A 20095-nucleotide genomic window follows, 5' to 3' on the forward strand; every position below is an offset into this window, starting at 1 on the left:
CCGCGGCCCCGTGGGGTACCCTTCAACTCGAGAGAAGGGCAAGGAAATGGAAAAGGGCGAACCCATGGACTGTAGTTTTGGGTTCATGGACCAGGAAGGAAGGTGGAATCGTCCTGTGGTCACAGCCTGGATAGGAGGCAGGGCTGTTCGAGCAACGTTGGATACAGGATGTTCTCAATCTTTACTTCGGGCGGATCTTGCCCTGCCAATGAGGAAGGAGGAGGCTGGTACCATCAATATGACCTGTATATTAGGTGGGAGGATGAGGTTTTGCTGCTGTTATGTGCCGATCAGGGTAATGGAATTCTGCAGTGAGCTGCGGGTGAGACTGGCCCCATCTTTGGCACGCGAGATGATTTTAGGAAGAGAATGGGAGCTGTTCTATACTGTGTTGGAAAGAGTGCGAGCCACTGAAGAAGAGAGGAAGCGGATTAGAAAGGGAAAAGGCTGGGCGGGCGAGAGCCCTAAACCTTCCAGCCGGGAACTCGGGGGCAACATTAACCTGGAGTCACTAGTGAGTGCAGCCCAGTTTCATCAGGCTCAACAGGAGGACCATGAACTCCAGCAGCTGAGGATCAACGATCCCGAAGAGGGAATGTCCCGAAGGCATGATGGCTTTGAGGTAATGGGTGGTTTACTGTATCGGGTGCAACGGGGTGAGGGGGGCACTTTGGAGGGGAGGCAGTTGGTAGTCCTGACTCCACTACGACACCTCATATGGAGATTGGCTCATGATTCCCTGATGGGTGGTCACTTGGGGCGCACCAAGACCCGGGTTAGCCTGACCCAAGAGTTTTTCTGGCCACACCTGCACGAGGATGTGGACAGATGGGGGGCAGCATGCCCGGAGTGCCAGAGAACCCAAGAGTGGAGGCCACCTAGAGCACCCTTAAGACCCATGCCGATAATTGAAACTCCATTTTCCAGAATCGCACTGGATATAGTAGGTCCTCTCCCAAAGTCACATAACGGGTATCAATACATCTTGGTTTTGGTGGACTATGCCACCTGGTTTCCAGAAGCAGTTCCACTGAGGTCCATTACAGCCACAAGAGTGGCTGAAGAGCTACTCAGGTGGATAGCACGGGTGGGCATACTACAAGAAATACTTACAGATCAAGGGACAAATTTTATGTCTGGCTTGATGAAGGCACTTTGTAAAACCCTGGGCATCACACAGCTGAAAACCTTGGTTTATCATCCCCAAACAAACGGTTTGGTGGAGAGGCTAAATGGCACCTTTAAATGATTGCTCAGGTGCTGTTCACAGGAGGATCCCCGATGATGGGACACCCTTCTGACACCCTTGTTATTTGCTCTATGAGACGCCCCTCAAGAATCAACGTGATACTCACTGTTCCAGTTAGTGTACGGCCACAGTTCCAGGGGTTTGTTACAGGTTGTCAGAGAGGAACGGGAACGGCCGATGGGACTAGGAGTCTCTGCAGAAAGGTACCGCCGGGAGCTGCAGGCTCGTATCCGGAAGGCCCAGCAGATCTCAGGACAAAATGTGAGGAATGCACAAGAGCGACAGGAGACCCGGTATAATAAAAGGACGAAAGCACGCACCTTCCAACCCGGGGATAAGGTTCTGGTATCAATACCTACCACCTTGAGCAAGCAACTCGCGATGTGGCAAGGGCCATTTACGGTAGTACGGCAAGTGGGGCCGGTTGATTATGAAGTACTCAAACCGGGCCATTGCCAGGAGCACCAAGTCTACCATATAAACTTGCTGAAGGAGTGGAAGACCCCACAAGGGTGGATGGCACAAGAAAATACAGCAGAGGAGGATCTAGGACCCCTCTACCCCGGATTGAGACAGGCCACACAGGAAGAAGCCGTGCAAATAAGTAAAGAACTGAACGGCCAACAATGACAAGAGTTGTTAGCCTTAATAGAAAAATTCCGAGAGGTGTTCCAAGAAGCCCCAGGGCGGGTGACAAACATTCAGCACAAGATAAGAATGCCCCCAGGTCCGCTGGTCAGAGAGAGGTGGCAACCGATACCCCAGAGGTGGCACTGGGAAATACAACAAGAGATATCAAGAATGCAGGAACAGGGGATTATTCGACCCTCATGTAGCCCGTAGCGTAGCCCGATTGTACCGGTGGTGAAGCCGGATGAATCACTTTGCTTATGCATAGATTTTAGAAAACTGAATGCTCTGACAATTTTTGATGCCTTCCCAATGCTGTATGTGACCCACCTCATCAAAAGGATCAGTGAAGCACAATATATATCAACCCTCGACCTGGCAAAAGGATATTGGCAAATTCCCTTATGTCCGACAGATTGTGCCAAGACCGCATTTGGGACCCCTTGGGGCCTATTTGAATTCGTAAGAATGCCTTTCGGCCTCAGTGGAGCAGCCGCCACCTTCCAGAGGCTAATGGATACCTTGCTGGCGCCGCACGCAGCATATGCAGCAGCCTATATAGATGATATCATCATATTCACCCCTGGTTGGGAACAACACCTCAGAGCACTGAGGGCTGTTCTGGAAGAGCTCTAAGCAGCAGGACTAACCGCCAATCCCAGGAAGTGCAAACTGGCTGAAAAGGAGACGGCCTACTTGGGGTTTCAGGTAGGGCAAGGGATGATACGACCCCTGTCCGATAAGATCAAAGCCATAAAACAATTCCCGGAACCACGGATGCGCAGGCAACTACGTTCCTTTTTGGGGCTCATTAATTATTACCGCCAGTTTATACCACATTTTGCAAGCATTTCTGCACCTCTCATGGACAAGCTGGCTGGAGCCTCCACAACAAACCTGAAGTGGACCCCAGGGATGAGTAAAAGCTTCCACAGCTTGAAGGATGCAATGCATCAAGACGTTATGATGCACACACCTAATTTTAATGCTCCTTTTATCTTGCAGATGGACACATTGGGATGGGTGCTGGGGGTGGTATTATTGCAGAAGGGGAAAGATGACGAACGCCCAATTGCCTTTGCTAGCCGGAAGCTCAGCCATGCGGAGACAAGGTATGCTACGGTTGAAAGAGAATGCCTGGCCATACGATGGGCCATAGAGCACTTCAGATACTACCGTATGGGGAGAGATGTTATGCCTCAGCTTTGTGTTCTTGGGCAACCCTGGCACAGGATGCAGTCTGTCTGACTCACAAAGGACTCACCCCCCCCCCTTCCTCCCCTCCTCTACCTAAACAAAACTGATTAAGATGCAGTGAGAGACACACCTAAGACCCTCAAGATAAAAGTGACAAGAGTGAACCAACTGCCCTAGGTCTCATTTGCATCCGAGATGGAACCAGATGACCATTCATTTACATGAGAGATGGAGAACAGAAAGCCTGAAGCAGAGACTGCAGTGAATTCTGGGACCAGAGAAGCAGGAGAGCGCTGCATGATGGGGAATCTGTGCTCCAAATGTTAATCAACCCATGTTCACACACACACAGCTCAACATTTATCAGACCAGTTCTAATCTGGATTTACTAAGGAATTCCCCCCCCGGACACACACACACCTCTAAGTTTAATAGGCATCTCGGGCCGTACATTCCCCGGTCCCACTATGGGAGGCCTATTTAAACTTGATTGACTAAAACTGGGTTGCCGGGTTAGGGAATGCTGAGGCAAGAGACCGAGTCAGAGCGGGTATGGGCAACATTTGAACAATGGTTAAGGGTTCATCACAGCGTCCAGCCCGTTAGAACCCTAATCACAGGTGTTGTCATGCTTTTCCCGAGACGACTGGTGGGAGTCCTCTCCACAAAAGGTTATGAACACCCCAATAATTGCTTTAAGTCTGTTAAAAGACCATAGTAAGATCTGGAAAAGTCATGCTAAGCTGAGGCTTGTGCACAACAAGTAAAAATCCAAAATCCTGATGCTGCAAGCCATCTATTGTTTCTGAAGAAACCATGAGATATCCCATCAGTATATCTGCCATCCATAGGAATTTCAAGCTGGCTCCCAAGTATTTGGTTACTCCCTAATCTTAAGTGTTTCCTGATTATCAATCAGTTTCTTGAGATGTTCCAAACCAGATAACCCCTTGTCAATAGAAAAGACAATGATTTACACAATTAAGGATGCTTCGAAGCAGCTGAACTGAGGGTATAAAAATCTGTAAAAAGTGTGTGTGCTTCAAGAAGAAAGAAGAAGAAAGAAGAAGAAAACTCCTGTGCTGACACCATCCCCTGTCATTCTTGGGATGCTGGAAGAACAGATCGTCTCTCTCTTTAAGAACTGTGCTATGGACTGTGCCTGTGAGCTCTGCAGCCTGAGTACCTTGGACTGGTGAGATCCCAGTGCTCTCTCTCTATTCTTTCTAGGCATAAACTTCTGAACCTGAACTGTACTAGTTAAGCTTGAGCTAAGTTTCCCCAAATACTTAGTGAAACCAGGGTAGTACTGTAATTGTTTGTGTTTGTTTTTCTTTTGCATATCTATTACTACTAGTACCATTATATATTTCATATGCTTAGCAATAAATAACTTTTATAGTCAAACTGGTAGTAACTGGGTATATTTTTCCTTCTCTGCTTCTCTTTCCTTCTGTGCTCTGCAGCAACGCTTCTTTTACCTAAGCTAAAGATCCCTGTGAAGCCCAAAAATATTGTGGGGTCTGCTCATCAAGAGGCCAAAGATTGGAACGTGCTGAGTTTGAAACACATAAGGGGATCAGCTTGTACAGGCTGATTGACCTAGTTTGACTCAGACATGCCCTTATGAACTGAATGCTGGCCCATGAGGGTGTCAGCTGGACACCCAGCCGGATTCAGAGGGATTCTGTTCACCTGTGTGCTTGTGTCTGACTGCAGTTTATTGTTGCTCTTATGAACTGATTCTTGGCATATGAGGGTGTCAGCCTGTCCATGCTGATCAACCCAGCCAGGTCAGGCGTGTCACGTTAATTTGTGTGTGTTTGTGTGTGTATGACTGATTTGGTGACTGGAGGAACCCAGTCCCATTGAAACTGAGTCCTGCAAGATAGCTCCATTGGGGGTGAGGACTTGCAGAAGGGAGAGATACAGCTCCGTATAATAACACAAGCAGCACATTGACAGAATCACCAAGACCCTAGAAACTATCCCTAATAAATGAGCACACCCCAAAGTAATGGGCAAATCTGGTAACAGAGAGTTCCTAGTGGTGACGGCTCATGCTCCCTTGCAGTGGTTAACAAAGAAGCAAAGCACAAATGCCAGAATCACTCGCTGGGCACTGGCATTACAACCTTTCAAATTCACAGTGGTACATTGTCCAGGCAAGGATAATTTTTGTGGCTGATTTTTTATCCAGATGGGAGGATCCCGACCAGCTGGAGGAAGAACCGGATCACAGCCATGGCAAAGAACACCAAACCGAACGAGATGCTGTACACAGTGACCAGACGCCACAAGGAGACTTAAGGGGGGAGGAAAACACGTGACCTACCTCTGAGAAAACCATATGTAAAAACACAAGGATTCACACCCCCAAAACAGGTGATCTGGGCCCCGTGAAAAAGAAACCCAGGACCAGTTGTTCACACAATTTAGAGAAAGAGGAGAGTCTTTCTCCTTTTTTGAAAGATCATCATTATTGTGAAAAAAGAAGGTGGGTTTTCGGGGTGGGGATACGCACCTTGTCTTGAAAGATCATGATTATTGTGAAAAAAAGAGCGGGGTTTGGGGTGGAGCTGGCAGGCATATACATCTCAGAAAGAGTGTGCAGTGCGCTTTGAAAGATCATGATTACTACTGGAGCAAAAGGGTAAATTTTGCTCAGAGAGGAGGTAGTCTGTGTAACTCGGACAACAATGAGAAAGACCAGAACCCATTGATGGGGACAACCTTTGGGTTTCTGAATTACCAGGCATTGCACAAGACCGATTATCTCAAGAGAGAGGGGTTTACCGTTAGGACCATTTGGGAGCACAAGTGGAGGGCTCTGTTAGAAATGGATGGGGAGCTGGCAGATTTTTTAAGCAGAACCCTGCTGCCTTCTCCACTGGTGCCTAGAGATGCTCTTTTTAGAGGGAGAACTAATGCCATCTGTCTATAATACCAAACTAAACCCCGCGAACAAATACACTATTACGTTTTTACCAGTCTTTACCCCTTCATAAACAAAACAAAGGAATACCCAACCAGACACCCTGAAATCATTCATGACAATTTCCAACCTCTGTTGAGCTATTTTGGAATAGCCAGGGTGAAACTGTACCCACCATGAAACCGTTTTTTCCCCATGGTACCCATCAGGGTGAACAGGAAACTTATGTTCACACTGTCCCGCCTCTGCTCAGAAACAAGACAGCAAAAGTGCAACCACACTGATGAAGAGAGGCCCCTCCTGGGCATGTGGTGCACACCAGAATTGAATAAAGCTATCGCCAAGGGGTACAGAGTAGGTCAAATCTATGAAGTCTGGCATTTTGCTGAGAGGTCTAGCACCCTTTTCTCACGGTATATAAAAATGCACCTCCGACAGAAGCAGGAAGCCTCAGGCTACCCCGCCTGGTGTACTGACCAAGAAAAACAAGAGAGATACATGGCCAATTTCTTGCAAAAACAAGGCATGACCTTATGCCCAGAGCATATCAAACCCAATCCTGCAAAGCGCCAAATAGCAAAATTGTTTCTAAATTCTTTGTGGGGTAAATTTGGTCAAAGAAAACAACTTGCCCAACACCAGCATTGTGAGAGACCCTGGAGAACTCTTTGGCTACCTCTTTTCTCCTGCCTATGAAATTACATCTTGCAACTTTATTGATAATGAGGCAGCCTGCATGTCTTGGAAGCATGCCAAAAATTGTTACATGCTCTTGGGTAACGCAGACATCTTTATAGCCTGTTTCATCACCACTTATGCATGCTTAGAGTTGTACGAGCTTTTAGACAGCTCGCAAGACCGGTGCCTGTACCACGACACAGATTCCATGATATTTGTGAGCCACGAGGGAGATTGGAACCCCCCAATAAGTGATTATTTAGACGAGCTCACTGGCAAAACCCCTCCAGATGAACACATCATAGAGTTTGTGTCAGCTGGCCCGAAAACCTACGGGTACAAGTTGTCCGGGGGAAAGGTTTGCTTGAAGGTCAAAGGGATTACCCTGAATGTAGCCAACAGTGAAACAGTCAATGTTGAAACCTTGAGAGATCTTGTTCTAGATTATGGGGCAAACCCCACTGAGAACACCACTAAAACAATCGTGATACAACAGCGCTCTATCATCAGGAATAAAAGCAAGTGGATGATAGAAACCAAAGCCTTGAGAAAAATGCAGAAAGTCATTTATGACAAAAGTGTCCTTACAGAAAACTTTAACAGTCTCCCCTATGGTTTTTAAAGATGGATATGCAATGGAAGCACCCCTTTTCTGTGATTTTGGCAGGCCCTAGCAACTGTGGTAAAAGTTACTTTATAAAAAACCTTTTGGGTCACGCTGGTCGAATGTTGTCTGTTATGTCTGAAAATATTGTGTGGTGCTATAGCTGTTGGCAGCTTTTGTATAAAGAACTGTTTTGTAAATATCCTTTTATCAAGTTTGTGGAGGGTCTACCAGACAGTCTCAACAATGACTGTTTGTTTCCTCCTAATAAAATAATATGGTTGCGGTAGATGTTTTGATGGACTCTGCTTGTGACAGCAGTGAAATCCAGAAAGCCTTTACCAAGCACATAAACCATTGGAATCTTAGCATTATGTATATAGTTCAAAATGTTTTTTGTCAAGGGAAAAGGATGACATTTTCAGGAGTGGTAGACTCTGCAGAGAGCATGAAGCCTGCCAAGTTTCAAGAAGATCGATGCAGAGGTTTGGGGGAAACTGCACCCCAAATTCTTGAAAGCAAAAGTCATGTCACATCTAGGCATTACAACATAGGAGGGTGAAAACTGCAGGGGTGGTAGCCTATGCTGGGACCACAAAGTCTGCCAAGTTTCAAGAAGATCGGTACAGATGTTCAGGGGGGACTACACCCCAAATTCTTGAAAGCAAAACTCCTGTCACGTCTATGTGTTACACCACAGGGGGAGAACTGCCCCTCAAACTGTGGACAAGCAAAACTCATGCTATGGGTGACATTGCTTGTATTAAGGCGCAGCAGGATGACAGCTGCAGGGATGGGAGCCCCTGCTGCAGCCACAAAGCCTGCCAACTGTCAAGGAGATCAGTGCAGGGGGGTTCTGGGGTCCTGCACCCCTAGCTGCTGACAGGCAAAACTCATGCCACGGGTGCTTGTGGGACTGACTGTGTCTGTCTTGGGGCGTGGGAGACACTACTGCAGGCCTGGCTGCTAAGATACTGTGTTACCAGTTACCAATCAATCATCATTCACTCAGGGACCAGCTCAATTCGCAGGACCTAGCTAATGTAGCCAGTTAATTGCCATCAATTAGCCCCGACAAAACCAGGCTAAGGAGGGGAAAGAATCAATACAGACAATCAAATGGACCAAGACAGTCATAATCAGTCCCACAAGCACTCATGGCATGAGTTTTGTCTGTCAGCAGCTAGGGGTGCCTGGTCCAGAACCCCCCTGCACCAATCTCCTCGACAGATGGCAGGCATCGTGGCCTCAGCAGGGGCCACCATCCCTGCAGCTGTCACCCTGCTGCACCTTAACACACACAGGGTTACCCATGGCACAAGTTTGCTTGTCCGCAGCTTGAGGTGTAGTTTCCCCCAAACCCCTGCACTGATCTTCTTTTAACTTGGCAGGCTTTGTGGCCTCAGTAAAAGCTACCAGCCCTGTAGTTTTGACCCCCCCCCCCCATGGTGTAACACGTACACATGACAGGAGTTTTGCTTTCAAGAATTTGGGGTACAGTTCCCCCCAAAACCCTGCACCAATCTTCTTGAAACTTGGTAGGCTATATGGTCTCACCAGGGGCCATCATCCCTGCAGTTTTCACCATGCTGTGGTGTAACACGCAGACGTGACATGAGTTTGGCTTTCAAGAATTTGGGGTACAGTTTCTCCCAAACCCCTGTGCTGATCTTCTTGAAACTTGGCAGGTGTCATGATCTCAGCAGAGGCTACCATTTCTGCTTGTTTCATCCAAATTGGATAAAAAACAACAAAGTTACAGATATTTAATTGATTCCCCCTTTATACCCTATGGCCGGATCTCCGAGGTGGCTCCGAAGCTTCAGAGCCACTTCAGCCAGATCAAGGCAGAAACCTGGTCCAGAGCTCTGGATTGGATAACTGCCATCTGAAACAGCAAGATTCAAAGCCGGATCATATTGCTGCCTACTCGCACAGGCCTAGTAAACAGCCAACCAGCATTCTCTGGGTTGATTATGTGGGTGCGTGTTGACCACCTAGCTCAGGGGCCTTTGAGACAGTCGAGTCTTAGGAAGCCAGTTGCAGGGGAAAACATCTAAGAAAGTTTCCTTGGCATAAGGGTTTGAGGATAAAACCCTGGCAAGCTGTTTGGTGTCCTTCTTCACATGTAGTCAAACAGGACGTTTCTTCTCTGATTTATTTCTATGACGTTGTCAAAGACCCCATACACAATCATGTTAACCGTGGTGGGCAAAGCCTCAGCAAAACATATTTCTGCTCTCAGGTTCCCAGTTTTAATCAGCAAATAGTGATCAGCACACTCCTGGTCAGGAGACAGGTCAAAGGCAAATAAGGTGTACCCCAGGGCAAACTCCTCATGGTTGAGTATCAGGGATCGGTTTTTCATATGTTTACTGGCTGTCTGTACCAGCTGCATGTATTCTCTCATGCAGTTACCATTCTCAAAATCTGGTTGTAGGGGCTTTGTCGGGGTTTGTTCTTCATCAATGTAGAGGGCCACAAAATTAATATTGTAATGTTTAAAGTTAAAGGGGTTCTTAGCATAATTCCCACTAAAGGCATCATTATCCACGAACACAACGACGATGAATTTGGGCAGCTGCCCCAGAAACAGATTCTCTTGGTTGCTGACTCGGCTGCCAGCAGGAATGCTAAACATTTTCATACCCACACGGTCTATGGGGTATTTAGCACTGGCCATAAGCAAGGCCTCTGTGTGGCCCAGTCGGACGCCCAGGGCTACCTTCACTTTTTTCACAAAAAGTGAGGTGGATGTGATTTTTAGTTTACATTGACCAGCCACTGAGGCGCTCATCAAGCAGAAGGCATGTTTGCTGTGTGTCAGTTTAATTTTTACATCCACACCATTCAGCAACAGTTTTTCTTGAAAAAAGAAATCGCTATGGAGATGACCAAGCAGCTCTATCTTTTGCTCCGGTCTGTCAGGTTTGCCCATCTCTGAAACCCATGACTATCACCATCTCGCATGACCATTTCATGGTGTCCAGGGATATCTTTGTAAAACAGGTTAGCAGAAAATTGAGTGGCGAGGGTGTCATTACTGTAGTTGAGAACTGATTTGATGAAGGCTTGGTAAAGGTAACAGTTGTTGCTCTGGTTTGTGAGATGATCTCCCAGAGTGACATCCAGCTGACTGAAGACAGAGGCCAGCGGGTAAATCACCAGACCCACCACTGCCCTGGCATCAAGATCAGTTCCATCGCCTTTTATAGTCTTGCAGCAAAGGTACAGCAGCGTGTTGTTCAAATCCATGTAATCTTTGCCATTCCTGGCTATGAAAAAGTCAAGGGGGCCAGACTCGGTCATAGCCGACAGTGGGGGGATCTCAACATACAGGCTTTTCTCAATGGAGGTCTGTGTAGGGGCTATTTGAAACACGTCCAGTTTGGATTTGGCACATTCTTCAGACTCAACCCACAGTGAACAAAGGCCATGGTGGTTAAAATATATTTCTGTTTCCTCCAGGAGAGCACCCCTTCTTTCTCCCAGGCTACTTCTTGGTTTTTCGTGTATGGCTGTCCCATTGACTTACCCTCTTCTTTTTAAGGGGTTGAGGAGGTCCTGCACATCCGGAATGTGGTGAGTCTCTCTTTCTTTTAAGGCTCTTTCTTTGAATATACATGAGGCTGGACCCCTCCTGCTTTGCCGGCTTGACCACCTTATCCAAGACAGCTCGAGAGATGTGACCAATCATATTTTTGGCTCTATTTTGTGCCGCATTTTTAGTGTGGGGCTTAATAATCTCCAGACCCTTCTCAAAAGCAGAACGGCTTTTCTAAAGAGGCTGTGAAATATGCCTCCCACACCAGCCCCGTACATCACGGATACCCCCTGATATTTGGGAAGACCATACCCCGCCTGGGCTTTATAGTAATTTCTGTACAAGTTAGGGTCCCCATAGTTTTTTACCATCACCATCATGCTTTTACTCATTTTAAAATCTCAAAGTCTTCCAGGGGCATAGGTGAAGCTTAACGATCACCTTACCAAAGCGAAATGAGATGTGTTTGTTCTAATCCATCTTTATTTCAATGTTGATTGTGTCGATGTGGTGCTGACTAATGGGGACATAATGTGGGTTGTCGTATGTGATGATGACAAACTTGTTGTTGCTCCCACGGCCAGGGACGCAGCATAGCAAAGGAACCGAGAAGTCCTCGACAAGCTGATGTTCCACAATGTCCATGTAGACATACAGTGAATTGAACCCAATCATAATATCAGCTGGGAAGGGTGTGTTTTTAACAGAGGACCCAGACAGCATTCCCAAAATATAGGCTAGCTCACCACACGTGTAAAAAGCATGAGAGTTATCTTTGGCTTTAAGTCTCACTTTTCCTATTACTTGGTCATAGTGCATAACTAATTCGGGTGGAGTAGGGTGGATGGTAATTGTATTGTTCATAAGATCCAGTAACTCTGTGATGGTTGTATAATACCTCTGAGGCAGGAGGCATTCCCATTTTTTAGTCCCAGAAATGATTTTGAAAGGGGTGTCTTCATTGATGTTGTTCCAGCTGTGCGGGTATTGTATTTCTGCTAACTCTATCTCCCAGTTCCCCTGCAGATCCAGGGGTTTAACCAGCTGTATGGTAAAGTTTGAGCTGGTGTTCTGTGGAAAAAACCTGGCCCAAGCGTTGCTAGGCAAAGTGATGTAAAAGCTGCCATCACACATCTCGGCCTTCTGACTGAGGTACCCCTATATGTTACAAACTTGGGAGGCTTCCACCCAGCTGTTAAATTTAGCTGGCCACCCCAACCATTTCACCAACAACCACTTCTTTCTTCCCTTTCCTTTCGTTGCTAGAACTTTTTCAACCCTGTAAACTCTGTCCTGTTTGGGGTTCACTTTTTGTAGTTCTTCAGGGTAGAAAGAACCCTTGATAGGTTCGTCTTCGTAATCTTTTAGGTGGTATACAGGCATCTGCACGCATCTAAGGACTTCATCCACTATGAAAATCTCATCGGTGAATGTTTGTTCATAACCTTTTTCAAACCTCCCTTTGGTCCTAGGCACCCTCACGTGGTCTCCTTTTCTAAACACAGGTGCTGTTGGTTTTATTTTGAAATAGTCCCCATACATGGCTTTCCACACCTGTGGAGAGTTTGAGAAGTTCACGTCAACAGGCCTGGTGTGGATAGTTCTGTGAAAACTGTGGTTGTAGCTCTTTATAAACTCTGGTAACACATCGATGTAGTGAAAGATGTTGCGGGCTGTAAAATACCTCCGCATCTTTGATTTTAATGTTCTGTTAAACCTCTCTACCACTGCTGCTTTCACTTCACTATTCATCACAAAATGGTGAATATTATACTGTTTTAACAGTTTGCTTAAAGACTTATTTAAAAATTCTTTCCCCCGATCAGTCTGTAATTTTCGAGGTACACAGCCCTCTGTAAAAATGGTTTTAAAGGCCTGAGCTATTTCACCTCTTGAATTGTCTTTTAGACCCATGGCTCAGGCATACTTTGATAATATGTCTATCACTGTTAAGATGAACTTAACCCCACGATTGTGCTTGGAAAACTTCTGCATATCCACCAAATCTGCCTGCCATTGCGCATCAATATCTGAAACAACAGCCTTGTTTCTTTTAAAACATCTTCTCGCTGGTTTGTGTAGGGTGTCAGTGTCCTGATCTGAAAGCCAGGCAGCCACCCTGCTTCTGTTCAGAACCTTATTTTGCCTTTTGGCAGCTTCAAAAACTGTGTTCACCCTGCCAAAACTGCCAGCTTCACCAGGAGAGTGAAAAACTTCCTTTAACATAGCCTCCTGTGTAGACATGTCTGGTAACTGCTGCTCTCACACCCCACCCCACGCTAACACCCGTATGGTGCATTCAAACACTTGAGGACAAATTTAAATCATGGTAAAACAAGGTTTATTAAGCAGGTAAGAAATATAACATTAACAGAGGTCTTCAGCCTCATCTTGAACAGTTGTTCAAAACCAGGTCATGCAAGAAACCTTCTTCTGAACAAGGGCGGGATACTTTTTTATTTGAAAATAGTCCCCCAGTACACCCTTGCTCGGTGACCTCCATAGGGTCATAGCCCTGCTCTGTGACCTCCAGGGGCTCGTAGCCCTGCCCGGTAATATCTACAGGCTCAAAGCTGGGGTTAACAGTCATTGTCTTTGGAGAAAAATGTTGCATCAGTCTTTGGTCTCAAACTGCTCTCTTTTGGACACGAACAAAAACAGTTCACGCAAAAGAGCTTTACTTTTGGCGAGGTGCATGTTTTGAATGCTCTCTATGAAGTCATTGTCTACCTGCAAAAACATTGTTATTAACACAGGCCCAGTTATAAGAAAATCACCCCCACAAAAATCATCTAAATTAGTTACCTCAGCACAGTCCCTTGAGGCAGAGTTGTCCACACTGTCCATAGGCAGTTCTGATACGGGCTCCTTTAGTTCTGTCACAGTCCCTGGTCTTGTTTTGGTAGACGTGGCACCCATCTCATACTCCTAAATCTCCTCCATGTCTTCCCCTGCTTGCTTTAGCACGGTCTCAGGCAAACTGAGGGGTCGCTCTGAGGGTGCCAAAGCAGTCTCGGACCTGATAGGTCATAACTGTACTACGTGGTCAAGGATAGGTCTTGCAGCATGAGGGGGTGGGCTTTGGGGGTCTGCATGGACTGTCCTTCTTCATAGTTTCACAGTTTCATAGTTGGTAGGGTAGGGTTGGAAGAGACCTGAGCAGATCATCAAGTCCAACCCCCTACCATGGCAGGAAAGAGTACTGGGGTCAGATGACCCCAGCAAGGTATTCATCAAGCCTCCTCTTAAAGACCCGCAGGGTAGGAGCCAGCACCACTTCTCTTGGAAATTGGTTCCAGATCCTAGCCGCCCTGACAGTGAAGTAACACCTCCTGATGTCTAGTCTGAATCTACCCTTTGCCAGCTTGTGACCATTATTTCTTGTCACTCCCAGTAGTGCTCGGGGGAACTGGGACTCCCCCAATGCCCGCCTGTCCCCTCTGACTAGTTTGTAGACAGCCACTAGATCCCCCCTCAGCCTTCTCTTATGGAGGCTGAACAGGTTCAGGTCCCTTAGCCTCTCCTCGTAGGACCTGCCCTGCTGCCCCCTGACCATGCGAGTGGTCCTCCTCTGGACCCTCTCCATGTTGTCCACATCCCTCCTGAAGTGCGGCACCCGGAACTGGATGCAGTACTCCAACTGTGGCCTGACCAGTGTCGCATAGAGGGGGAGGCTCACCTCCTTGGACCTGTGGATGCATGACAAGGTATGGTTGGTCTTCCTGACCGCGTCCCCACACTGTCAGTCCATGTTCATTTTGGCATCAATAATAACTCCAAGATCCTTTTCTGCCTCATAAAACCATGCCAGGGGTCCCGCAATGACATCTGCTAATTCCCTCAGCACTCTGGGTGGAGATGGTCAGGACCAGCTGATTTAAATATGTCCATCCCTCCAGAAGTTCCCTAACTAGATCCTCACTGACCCTAGGCCTGGGTGCGCCTCCCCTGGGGCCTATGGAGGTCCCAGGGGGGGGGGGGGTGACCTGGTCCCTGTTCAGAAAGATGGAGGCAAAGAAATTGTTAAATAGGTTAGCTTTGTCATCTGGTGCGATGACCAGATTTCCTAGCGTGCCTTGCGGAGACCCCACATTACCCGATACCTTCTTTTTACCCCCTATGTATTTAAAAAAGGACTTCTTGTTGTCCTTGATCCGGGTAGCTAGTCCCAGTTCCACCTCCACCTTGGCCTTCCTGACTGCCCCCTACAGCCCTGAGCAACCGAGGTATAGTCCTCCCTGGTGATGGCCCCTCCCTTCCATTGGGTGTACGCCTCCTTTTTAGCTAGTAGATGTTCCTGTATGCTTTTGGTGAGCCATGGGGGCTTTTGTGCCCTCTTGCCCCCTTTAATCTGTGTTGGGATTACCTCCCTTTGGGCTTGGAGGATCGTCTCCTTAAGGAATGACCACCCTTCTTGGACACCTGACTCCCCTCCCCTCTGGGACCTCAGTGCCTCCCCGACTATTCTCCTTACCTCATTGAAGTCTGCCCTCCTGAGGTCCAGGAGGGCTTCATGTCTTCTGATGTCATGGACCATATGTGGTGGTGGTGTCACACACCACTGGGGAGTGGGGGCGGAGTTGCTGATGTCACACACCATGTGACTGGGGGTGGGGGCGGGGTTGGTAATGCCATGCACCATGTGACTGAGGTCAGGGACGGGGCTACTGATGCCACACATGCTATAAGGGGAGAGGGGTGGGCCTAAGGGGGTGGGACTTCCAGTCCCGCCCACCTGTCACATTTGCATTGAAGGGCGGTGAGCCTATATACTACTTGTATCAAATGATAAGTATTGGTTAAATGTCTTCACTCCCCATATCTGACTTAAAGCTTCTTTGTTTGTATGTGTAATTCCATTCCACTACTGCAAGCACTATGACTGCTTAATACCATTAGCCATAATATATGGTATAATGACCCCATTGCCATGAGAGGATGCATAACATGCTAGCTTGATTAGCATAAGGGATTAAACTGAACTAGGAGTTTACCAGATATCATCCCCAGCCTTTTTGCTTCTAGGAAAGCTTTCTGACACTCATGTGACCAAACCCATTTGCAGTTTGTTTGCAGCAAACAATTTAAAGTATACAACACAGTTACTAGGTTTGGTACCAAGTCTACTATAATAATTAATAAATCCTAGAAAAGATCTTAGTTGCAAAGCAACTTCTGTCTTTGGGACATCTAAAACTTCTTTAATCTTCTTTTGAGATTTATGTAGGCCTTGTGCATCAATAAAATGTGCTCAATAAGCAATTGCTTGTTTGATAAATGTATATTTTGCATGATTTGCTCACAACCCATATTCCTCTAGCTGTTCTAATACTCTTTAAATTTCTCAGATTTTCTTCATGATTTTTACCAGCTACAATTATATCATTCAAATAACACTAGGTGCTACACACGCTATTAGCACAGAGCAATAAGCTCTTGCATGTATCATGCTGGAGTTTATTGCGTCCAGGTGCTGCATTTGAATGTGTGCCCAGGACCACAGCACGTTGAGCCAGGACAGAGCAGCTCTAATAGGCAGGGGCAACTTACCAGCCCAGGGCTGCTCTGACGTGGCTCAATGTGCCGCAGAGGGTGTGGCTCAGGCATGAAAGTGCTTCAAGTGCAGGGCTAGCCAGCAGGCAGCCCCCACACTGAAGCACCCTTGTGCCCCAGCCATCTCCATTGGTGTCTACACATGCATTGCTGCTCACTAAAGAACTCTGCTATAGGATAGTACTTTATTTACAAGTACTGACCTGTGGCAGAGTTAATCAGTTTCCTGCAGCCTACTAGTGCTACACGTGTAGAGGTTGAGACGTTACTGTGGAACTAATTAGGCAGCTCCAGTAAATGCTTCATGTAGATGCACTTACTGTGTTTTTGGAAAACTTTGTAACACTTGGTCCATTGCTTGCTGTCACATAGCAAGAGTAGAGGCAATACCAAGCACTAATTTATTATACTGATACAATTCTTTTTACTTATTTATGATAAAATAACCCTTTGAATCTTCTTCTTCCATCTGTGGGTAAGCTTGAGCTAAATTAATTTTGCTAAATATCTGCACCCCTGCTGATGTGGCAAAAATATCTTCAATTTAAGGTAGGAGATATTTATCACTTTTCAGTACAGGTTTTATAGTAACCTTAAAATCCGCATACCCTTATTGCACTACATTTTTTTACATTTGGCATTAGTGGCATGCCCCACTCATTCCAGACTTCCTTTGAAAGTATAACTTTTCTTTCTAGGCTTTCATGCTTTCACATCTACCTTGGCATGCAGGCTGTAAGGGACTGCATGAGCTTTGTGAAACCTGGTCTGGGCATTTTCATCTGTTGCTGTTCTAGTTCTGATGTGTTTGAAACTTCCTGTGCCTTCCTTGAACACTTCAGAGGCCTGGCTTAATGTCGCTTCTAATTACTGTTTAACTGTTTCTGCAGAGACCTGTGAAAGTGCCTGCAGCATCCTTATACAATTCTAGTCCGGGGGAATTAACCATCATTAACTGTTTTGGGTTAACCATTCATGACCCCACAGAGCAGGTCCCCCCTCCCCTCTTTTAAATTATGTGTAAGTCTAAGAGGCACCACTTATTAGCAGGGATCCTGGTTTTCTTTTTTTAAAAATCCCAAAATCGCTGATTTTAAAAACAAAATCCATGTTTTTCTGCAATTAAAATGAAACGCCAGCGTGTGTGTGTATATCTATATCTATATCTAGATCTATATCTACATCTAGATCTAGGTATCAGAGCTTGTATCTTCTGGCAGCAAGAAGAACTAGTCCTGTGTAGCCATTTTGCCCAGAGAACAGATATGGAGCACTAGCAACAGAGGAGGAGCACATTCCATTGGTGGAAGAGGCCAGGTCAGGAATCCCCAAAGTGGGGAGAATGGAGACCACTGCCACAAAGAGGGAGTGAGGGGTGGTGGTGATTGGAGACTCCCTTCTGCAGGGGACAGTGGTGTGTGGAGTATGGGGCTGCAGCCAAGTCGGACCAGCTCTGGGCAGAAGCTGCCTCCATGGCTCAGCAGTGGGGACCCGGCATGGGAGGGAGCACTGCACTGCCGGGGCTGCTAAGGTCAGGTGCAGCAGCAGCAGCAGTGTGGAGTTGTAAATTAAAAGAAGAACTTCTCTCATGATTCGCCCAGCTGTCATAAGGCAGCTGCTCCTCTGTTTCCCCCTTCTTCCTCAGGGGTTCACCTGGGGACACCCACAGCAACTTTGGTTCTCTCCCCTCTGGCTGCCTTGCTGCTCTGTAGTGTACTATAGATAATATAGTTCAGCTATGGAAAGATTTTATTTTATTCTAGAATTGAAAATGAAACGTTGCAGAAAGCAAATTTTCCATTGGAAAAAAGAATGTTTTGACAAAAATGCCCAACCAGTTCTATGAATAAATTATTAAAACTAATCTTGAAATAAAAGATTTTGATTTTCTGCTTTTGCACTAAATATTCTAGTACTCTAGTATTGATAAAAACCAATAATGACACCAAACAGTTCTGCTGCCTGAAGGTACATTCTGGGATGGGAATATAGGAGGACTGCTCCCTAAGGAAAGAGAGGCGGGGAACACATAGTAGCAGAATCGTAGCTCACCAGTCAACCCTTTTGTTGGTTATACTGATTAGCTGTGTTTTGAGAAGTGTGTGACCATGGTAGCAATCTGGGAGATGCAGTCCAGCCAATATAGAACAAGGACATGAGGTGTGCAGACTATACCCCTGAGGGAATACCATCGTAGCTGAGGGAAACAGATTAATAAAATGTCTTACTATTTTTGTGTCTATTACACAGAACATTTTTTATGCTCTGTTCTGTGACAAAAGTTCAGTATTTTGACTTTTCATGTCCATTCTCTTTCAGCTGCATTTATTTATAATTTGTTATAGGAAGGAACATGGAGGAGAATCCTCAGAATTATCAACAGTATCTCAGTGTGGTCATTTTTCATCCTAAGACATGCAACATATGGCCCATTAGGAAAACTCAGAAATGCATGAAAGAAAAGAATGGAAGTGCTAGGTAACCATCAAGAATTCATTTTTCTTTCAGCCAGTTTCTTCATGGCCCCCTTTACATCTTTGTTCCTCAGGCTATAGACCAGTGGGTTAAGCATGGGGGTTACCGCACCATAAAACAGGGAAATATATTTGTCCTGATCTGGGGATGACTGAGACTGAGGACACAAATACATAAAGATGGCTGTCCCAAAAAAGACGGTGACCACAGTGAGGTGGGAAGTGCAGGTGGAGAAGGCCTTGGCCCTGCCTTCAGCAGAGCGGATCCTCAACACAGCAGCAATGATGCGAGTGTAAGTGATGAGGATGAAGGTTAAAGGCACAAGCAGGGTGAAGATGCTAATGGAGAACAGCAGGGTTTGGTTTTCATGACTGTTTGAGCAGGCCAGCTTCAGTACAGTCAGGAGCTCACAGGCAAAATGGTTAATGAGGTTGGGCCCACAAAAATGAGCCCGCATGGTGAGGGGGTGGAATATGCAAAGAAAGAAAGCGCCATTCCACACCATGGCCATCAAAGAAATGCAGACCCTGCTGTTCATGATGAGGGTGTAGCGCAGTGGGTTGCAGACAGCGACCCAGCGATCATAAGCCATTGCTGCTAATAGGAGGCACTCAGTTGTGCCCAGGAAGAGAGAAATATACATTTGGATGAAGCATCTGTTCAGGGAGATGGAGGGTGTCTTGGAAAGGCAGTGAGCTAGCATCTGGGGTACAATGCTAGTGGTGTAGCAGATATCTAAAAAAGACAAGTCACTGAGGAAAAAGTACATGGGTGTGTGGAGCTGAGGGTCCACTCTAGTAAGCAAAATTAGGAGGCCATTTCCAATCAAGGTCAACAGGTACAAGACAAGAAATACAGCAAAGAAGGTAATCTTCACAAGAGGCTCCCTGGGGACTCCTATAAGGATGAACTCAGTTACAGTGGACTCATTCTCTCCTCCCATGTCTCTGCCTGGGCTTCACCTGCTGGGTAAGAAGAAAAGATATCAAGCACAAAGAACCAGGAGACAAATCAGATTGTGGGGCTGTAGAATAGTTGGTCATGACATTTCAGTGGACAGAGTTGCTGATGGTTAGCAAGCTCAGCAGCCATTAGATATCATGGCTACGCTGGGCATTCCTGTGGCTAGAAGTTCAGCACCTGAGTCTAAATGGAACTCACAAACCTGAGATAGATGCCTAAGTTCCATATACCGTATTTACTTGATTAGAAGATGAGGTTTCCTCTCAT

At 46.4% G+C, this 20095-nt stretch overlaps 1 protein-coding gene across 1 annotated transcript; it reads right to left on the bottom strand.

The window, feature by feature from the left end:
* Positions 1-18875: 18875 nt before the first annotated feature.
* On the bottom strand, positions 18876-19808 carry LOC102562073 (olfactory receptor 13H1-like). Its single transcript, XM_006262606.1, has one exon. It carries the CDS (start codon positions 19806-19808, stop codon positions 18876-18878), a length of 933 nt encoding a protein of 310 aa, XP_006262668.1.
* Between the last annotated feature and the right edge of the window lie 287 nt (positions 19809-20095).

Source organism: Alligator mississippiensis, chromosome 5 (genome assembly GCF_030867095.1).
Source record: "Alligator mississippiensis isolate rAllMis1 chromosome 5, rAllMis1, whole genome shotgun sequence".
Lineage (NCBI taxonomy): Eukaryota > Metazoa > Chordata > Crocodylia > Alligatoridae > Alligator > Alligator mississippiensis.